The sequence below is a fragment of the Ruditapes philippinarum genome, unplaced genomic scaffold (assembly GCF_026571515.1).
Source record: "Ruditapes philippinarum isolate M1 unplaced genomic scaffold, ASM2657151v2 ctg6283_1_1_1_1, whole genome shotgun sequence".
Taxonomy (NCBI): Eukaryota; Metazoa; Mollusca; class Bivalvia; order Venerida; family Veneridae; genus Ruditapes; species Ruditapes philippinarum.
Genome location: NW_026854320.1, coordinates 37,921 through 46,479, shown reverse-complemented (window position 1 = coordinate 46,479; position 8,559 = coordinate 37,921). Strand labels below are relative to the sequence as shown.

Sequence of the window (8,559 nt, the reverse complement as noted above, 5' to 3'; positions counted from 1 at the left end):
CTATATTTCTGTTTTATCTGCAAAAGTGCATTCAATATACAACTAAATGTGTCTTAAATATAAATCTATATTATTGTAAAACACAGGTGTTGGGTGCGTTGATTGAACCGTGCAGACCTCAATTAAGGTCCTTGATTGCACTAACCTCCCTCGGACCCCTTCTTACCCACTCTACAACCCTCCTACCTCTCCCAAACAATGTAAACTGCCGTAATTTTCATCTGAAATTTGTTTATATATTTGATAAATGCTTTTAATTTATTTTCCATTATTTCACTAAAAAAAGATACATACTGTACAGCTTTCGCGCAAAATATTATACCACAGGGCTCTACATAATAAAAGTCTCTGATCAATGATACATACATAATTAGTAAATACTATTTTCTCATTTTTTGCGGGAAAATGGAGGAAATTAGATTAAAAGCAAATTCTATCAAATACAAATTTCAAAAGAAAAATACAGTTCTGAAGTTTGCATTGTTTGGTAGAAAAAAAGGAACACTTGTAAAGGAACACCAAAGGAATCCTGTATAAGGGCCTCACTTAATTGATTTTCCAAGGGAGGTTACCCTTACAGATTAATACTGCAGGTAAATTGACAGAAGTTTGTGTACTACCTGACAAAGTGGTACCAAAGTTTGTTGGCGACGCATCAATGGCATATTAATCGTTCACACCGCTGTTTTTAAGTATGCTACCTTAGGATTAACAAAGCTATGAAAGAATTTGCAATTTTTTGATGAATATTGGATTTTATCAGGAATATATATTTTTGTCTGCGAGTGTGACAGTGTGCAATTGTGAGTCAAATTAGTCATGGCATCGGCGAAAGTTGCCAAAGTTAAAAAACAGACTAGCCCAACGGGTAAAAAGGGTTCAGAAAATACTGAAGAAGGAAAGAAACTTTCAGATTATGAAATTTTATCGACAATTGGTAAGACAGAATGCTATTTTTGTAGTGATGGGAATTATTGAATTAACAGTGTGATTAATGAATGCTTAGTGTGTCAAAATCTTATGAATAGATATGCTACTTTGTTCAATTAAATAAATATGGGACATAATATTTATAATGGGACAGGCAATTGATGATTAGCTTCACGTTATGTCTTCGTCCGATCAGGCACAGTCTCCCCATCATAATAACATTTTGTTTTGTTTATCCTGTAAAAAAGGGTACTTTTTTGTCCGAAATTGTGCATATAAGAAAAATAACTTTCTTTTAGTATTAAGACAGTCTTTACATGATTTATGGAAATTCATCACAAAGGCATAAATATATGAATTAAACATCGATCTGCTGTCAAATGGATGCCAACATACGAGACTGATTTTGTTAGTAGGTTGTTGCTTGTCCTGATATGATATGTCCCAGAATAAACTGATACGGTAACCGTAATATGCATATAGGCACATATTCATTTTATATTGCCTAGTGAATTTTAATAATTGATTATAAATAATGAATAAAATGTGTCTTGCCAGATTTAATTAATGAATTGTGTCTTCATCTTAAAGGTGTCGTTCAAATAAATGCCCGAGTCAATTGTAACCCTGGCCACCTTTCTCTGGTGAAGGGCAGGGCAAATGAGCAGAGCTTATACCTCTTGTCCCTGGACTGCCATGTCAATGTACCAGATTGGTCTGGGACCTGTCCAAATCACAAAGCTTGGGCATTTGAAGCAAACATGGGGCCTTTATGCTTTAACAGGAAGATAAAAATCAAAATCAAAGCCCCTGCTTTTTAGCCTTGGTAACAACTAAATGGTGGATTAAACATGTGTCATACTTATTCTGTTACATGTGAATTTAACATTTTAACAGAATAAACAGTTAATTAGTACAAATTTCCTATTGTTCAAGAAACTTTGCACTCATTGCTCAGTACTGGTTGGTTCCAGGAACGGATTTGAGAGTGTGTTTGCTAATAGCTTCCTACACAATGGACCTAAATTAAAGTCTGTTTAATCTAATCAGTACATGTTATGTTTTAGCGTTTACTCCTACTCTCTATAAAAGAATCAATTGAATTGGACCACTCGCTATAAATTATTTCTAAAAATGCCAGATTGTATGTTCTAATTTTTTGTATCTGAAATAATCATTATTTGAAAAGAAATTCTTAAGGTTCAAAACCAACTGAGTTTATAATTTGATTACAGCCAGTTAAATGTTGCTATTTTATTGACATTTTACAAGATTAATTGTAAAACCTTCAATTGTTATTTGATATTGTCTATCAATACATGTATAATGATGATTGATGAAGAGGATGATGATGATGACAACAACTTTATTGTTACAAAACAGAAGAAATTTCTTGAAAGTTGTCACTATTTAACATACATACCAACTTTAGAGGGTCCTTACAAAAAATGAAAACATACATATTGAAAAAGGGAAAATCATTGTCTTGTTTGTCTTATAGTCTGCAATTACAGCTTGAGTGCAGATCTTTTTACATCATGGCAAAGTGTCTGACTGAGACTAACTCTGATTTCATTCAGATTGCTGATTCAGATGCTTAGATATTTTATCACTGGGTAATCACCATCTTGATCCAATCCCTCTGTATGATTTTTATCACTGGGAAGAGAAGAACTTGATCAAATCCCTGTTCATTCTGACACCAAAATTTACTACAGCTTTAGTAGAGCAAGGTACTCTAATCATGTAATATGTTGATTAAATGATAAGTTAATAATCTTTAAGGCTAAATGTTTGGGTTATTTTTGCTTGTGATTTTTTTGTTGCTTTTTTCTTCAGAATGATAAACTTGTAGGTTTAGTGCTGGGCAATGTTTTGTAAACTTTTTTGAAAACAAAATAAACAAATTAAATAAGTAACTGTCGACAACGAGTAGGGTCTTTAGTTATTCATTAAAGGCCCATTAAGTCTTGAAAACGCTTTTCCAAAATGTTCCATATTGATCACATACCTAGGTCATCATTATCTTGTTATAGGTTTTGGCATATGTATAAATTAAATCCTTTTATGAACATTGTAATGTTATCATCGAAAATTAGAAATAAAGGTTACTAATATATGGTCATATCCTTAGATCATTTATTTAGAGATTTAATTATAAATAGATTATATCATTAAAGAGAATATTGGAATGTGGAACTATGTACAAAATGTAACAGTTAGTATTACGTTTGTTTTGGCAACATGATAAATTACTAATATAACTGAAATACAATTGTATATAAATAGATTTAAAGTGAAAAAATAATACATTTTTAACACTATAGGTAAACTGTGAACTTTTAGTTAAAAGAAAACTGAGAAAAAAAAAAGAAAGAAAAGAAACTAAAAATAAAATAAATATTACAACTTGAGAAAACTGGCAAATGATACTACATGTATAACAGCACATGGAAGTTACTGTTTAGAGTTTATAACAGTTTTAAGTGCTTGAAAACATTATGCAGATGGTTAACAATAATGCACATTTTTTTTATTTGTTGAAAATCTGTAACAATTCAGAAATGCATTGATTATTTTTCACACCATGCAGTTACCGGTAAGCAAAAACTGTTTCCAGAAAATCTTTAAAAGGTGCCTCGGAAATGATATCATCGATTTTTATTTCTCACATTTCTTTTTATTTTTGGTATCTTAATTGATACAAGTTTCCAAAAAATACTCATTTGCCATATAAATGAACTATCTTTGCTTCTTTTGCTCTGTTGACAATTATCTCCACATTCAGCAGTTATATATAATGTTCTCTTTATCAAGGTGAAAATCATAAAATTTCACCTGTTCTAAATGTATCCATTAATACAAGCAACATATAAATGTTAGTGTTTTCAACAGAATGTAAAATTAATTTCTGAGGCTAAATGTGCCTTTAAAAATAATTATTTGTATTTATGTATTGAACATTACAATGTACATGTACACCAGTGCTAGGGTACTGCATGTAGGCAAGTTACTGCTCTATAGTTAGGAGAAGAAGGTCCTCTTAGATTATAAAACTAATTCTTAAAGCAGCATGCCTCCAGATTCATGCTTATTTTCATGAAAATTTTGAAAATATATTTTATTGTTAAATATTCCAAAATGAGTTGAGAAAGTAATTTACAAATTACACATTGCAAAAGGCAATCCAAGTCCATGTAAATTACCAAAAAGATGTGAAGATGTGCAGAAGTAGCCCTCACAGTTTTTAATGTGGTAATTTTAAGTACTGAAAATCAGTTATTATTCACATGTATTAAACATGTAAGTTTTTACATGAATCTTGAATAATAAGCTTTGTACATTTTTCTCAAGTTTGATTTTTATGAAATATCTTGGTTCCTCTGGAGGCATGCAGCTTTAAAAGGCATGAATTATGTACATGTATACAGTATAAATTAAATGGTGTTTTTAATCAGCGAAAAATTAGAAATAAAGGGCACTGCATTATCCTCAGTCCATTAATTTTGAGATTTATTTATAAATAGAATATATCATTATAGTCTATATGTGGAATAGTGTACAAAATGTAGCAGTTATTATAGTTGTTTGGCAACATGTTAAATTACTAATATAACTGACATACAATTGTATATAAATAGATTTAAAGTGAAAAAAATAATACATTTTTAACACTAAAGGTAAACTGTGAACCTTTTATTTAAAAGTAAACTGAGAAAAAAAAAGAAAAAAGAGAAACTAAAAATAGAAAAATATATTACAACTTGAGAAAACTTGCAAATGATATTATAACAGCACATGGAAGTTACTGTTTCGAGTTTATAACGGTTTTAAGTGCTTGAAAACATTATGCAGATGGTTAACAATAATGCACATTTTTTTTTTTTTTCGAAAATCTATAACAATTCAGAAATTGCATTTTATTATTTTTCACACCAGTTACCGGTAAGCAAAAACTGTTTCCAGAAAATATTTTAAAGGCCCATTATGCCTCGGAAATGATATCATCGATTTTTATTTCTCAAATTCTTTTTATTTTTGGTATCTTAATTGATACAAGTTTCCAAAAAATACTCATTTGCCATATAGATGAACTATCTTTGCTTCTTTTGCTCTGTTGACAAACATAATTATAGGGAATTAATATTTTTGCATGGAAGTCAAAATACTACTTTGCTTCCTTTACAACACATTACTACACATTCAGCGCTACTTTCTTCTTGAGCTGTTAATTATTCAACAATGCTCTTAATAAACACATGTTTGACATTCTTAAATTGAATTTAATAGTCATGGATATCTGATAATAATGTGTCTTTAAATAACATTATTAAAAGACACATTATGTCAGCAGAGCAAAAGAAGCAAAGAAAGTTCATCTATTGGAAACTTGTAACAATTAAGATACCATTAAAGCTGAAAGATTTACAATATTTTAACTTTTTCAGCCTTTATGGTATCAGATTAGTATTTTGTATCATAGTTTATGTTTGACTATGATACAAATGAAAAAGAACACCAAAACACTCGGTAATCTGATTAATACTCGTACAAATCAGATAACCTTGTGTTTCGGTGCTCTTTCTATTACATATACAACTGCTTATCCCTACAGTCTGATCAATTTTAACTTTAATTTTTTTATCTTCAAATATTCTCAAAATTTAACTAGGACAGTTCCAAAAATTGAAGCTGGACCAATCGGACAAGTCGATTATAGAGGTTCAACACTGCACCTGTTATGGGTTAATTTACCACTACTCAGAATGTAAGAAAAATGTTTTCAAACATGCTTGTAAATTGTGAATTTCTGGAATATTTCCATCATGTCTGATTTCCCCCTCCATCCAAACATCTGTCAATAATTAATACACATGCCCTGTCTGTTTGTACACAAAGGTTACAGTAAATCTTACTTAAATTAACCATCAGGTATTAAAATAGACCGAAATACTATCTTCCTTTGTTGTTTTTTTTTATATAAAAGAAATATTTTTTTTTGTTGTTGGTTCTTTAAAGTGATTTATTTTATTGTTCTGTAAAAAAAAAAAATTATATTGCATTTGTGCTGCCAGCTGTTCTCACCTAGGATTTGTATTTGGTGGGGGGAAAAAACTGCAGAAACTCGTGCTTACTTTATTGATACATTAAAGTTGCCTTCAGCTTTTCTAAAGGTTAATTATTGTGCTATTTTTAGATACATGTAAATAGTTTCATATTATAATTGTCACATCAAAAAAGTTAAGGTGAAAAATGAAATTTGTCATCGATAAAATACATAAACAATGAAGAAACCCCTGGATGCCACTAAATCTAATCTACTGGTCGCTTAGTAAAGTGGACAAGTGGGCAATCCATTTCCCAATCTTCTATTTTTAGAAACGAACATCTCTGCAAGCTATAAATAGCTCTCGAATGCTGTTTTGAGGAAGGCAAATAACAATGATATGATGCACTTTTCCTTGGGTGATATTTAAATGAAATACTTGATTTGAAAAGCACAGAATTGTTTTTCCAACAAAAATAAAACTGAAGGCTGCTTTAATACGTACGTACACATGTGTAAATTTTAAAATGCAAATTTTCTGATTGTATTAATCATGACTGTTAGCACAACTTACAAGTTAATGATTATTATTAATCATAATTGAATTAATGCCTAAAATTTGACAATATTCATCATTAATTTTGATCACTTTATGATAGCAAATTACAAATGTTTTGATTACTTTATGATCTCAAATTGTAAACTTATACAGCTTTAGCATATTTATGATTACTTTATGTTGGCAGAGGTTGCAAACATTAAGCATCTGATATTTGATATGAAAGTGATGTGCGAAAATTTCTTTCGTTCATAATTTTATTATCCTACAAATTTTTAATTTTTTTTCATGAGTGCCAAATATTTTCTTTATTATTTTAAATGAATGTGATAATTCAGAAACAGAAATTATAGAGGACAAACCATTATTTCAAGAACCTGTTTTAATTTCGGTCCACTTTCCACAGTTTACAATTCATTAACAGATTTAAGATTTCATGAATGAATATCGTATTTGATACCGAGCCATCATAATAAAGTTAAAATAGTGTTTAATAAAAGATCAAGAGGGCTTTACGGATTAATATACTGAATATGTAAAGAATCTTTATACATATAAGTAAATGAAGCTTATATTTATATACAGACCGATTTCTAGCATGGATATTGTAAGTGGCTATGAACGGATGACCTGACCTAAGGGTTTTTAAATTTGTTAAATCTTCGTAATATTTTCTTTTTGGGATACTCTCTTATATATTATAATTATATCATAGCTATATCAAGGGTTGAGGCAAAACTGCAGTAACTTATATGAAATAAAGAAGGACTATGTAAAATAAAGAAGGACTTACAACAGTTTTGCAATCAACTCTTGATATGTGATTTAAATATAGAACTTAGTGCAGTAACTGGTTAACTGCTATTGAAATATATAAGGAGTTAAGTGGTTACTGCACTAAGGTGACAAAGTAATATAATTATAACATATAATTATATAATTAATTATAACAATTAACATCATCTTCAATTCTCGAAAGGCACCTTAACTGATAATATATAATGTGGTAAACCCCTTTTATCAAAATATGAATATTTTTGTTTTAAGGCACGTCCGGTGCCAAAAACAGCTAAAAATTTTTTTTTTTGTAAAGCATGCTAAGTGGCGAAATATGCTAATTTTTCGTAGGCAAGTTACTGTAAGTGTTAGGTACACTAAGTGTTGCAATATGCTGCTATTTTATAAACCATGCCAAGTGATGAAATATGTGAAATTTTTGCCAAGGCATGCAAAATGGCGAAATATATAAAAAATTATTTTTAAACATGATTGTGGCTTAGTGTTGACACTGTTACAACATATTAGTAGCGCACCAGGGATTTCATTGTGGCACAATTATAGCTGTATGCTTATTGGGTGGATGGTACTTACATGTATTCTTAAAGGGAGGTTTTTGACATGACAGGACTGAAAATATTTTTCCTGGATTTGCAAACTATTCAATGGAAGTCTGAACCAATAACTCATTGAATTTCCCTTACCCCATTTTTTTCAGAATAATCCTTTTTATTGTGAAAAACATGACCAAAAAAATGAAAACCATTACAATGTTTTTCACTCAAATCCAGCAAAAAAACCCTCAAAAATCGATTTTATTGTTATTCTGAGATTGTTTCACAGAATTTTCGGTTTTAAGTGCTTCACTTGTTATTTGTAAGATTTTCAAATTTTATGAACCTGAGTGGAGTTCTTTTAAGATTATGACCATGTTATATAAATGAAATTTCTAACCATGGTGGGAATAGATATACTTTGGAGCAAAAAAAAAACAATATTTGCAGCTGAGCTCAGGATAACATCTTTTAGAATCATTAAGATATACCATAACAGCTAGCATTTAAATTGTAGGTTGGCTCTAAAATGTCAGTGACATATTGCTCTGTTGTGAATAAATTAATACTAGCTACAAGTTTATATTCTTCCAGATTAAAGAATTAATTAAAGGCTTAATCTGGCCACCTGAAAACTTTAATGTTGTGTATAATTACAGTTAGATTAAAGAAAATAAAGCAGCTTACCAGTT

General features: G+C 29.9%; 1 protein-coding gene across 3 annotated transcripts in view; it reads left to right on the top strand.

Annotated features, from left to right (window-relative positions):
* Nucleotides 1-569: 569 nt before the first annotated feature.
* Nucleotides 570-8,559, top strand: part of LOC132739805 (cAMP-dependent protein kinase catalytic subunit PRKX-like) — a gene marked incomplete at its 3' end in the record, with an annotated part of 44,546 nt that continues 36,556 nt past the window's right edge. For 2 of the 3 annotated variants that reach the window (XM_060727613.1, XM_060727609.1), the window contains 1 exon segment: nt 570-937. In XM_060727613.1, coding sequence (XP_060583596.1) covers nt 820-937 — 118 coding nt within the window. 3 annotated transcript variants of the gene reach the window in all.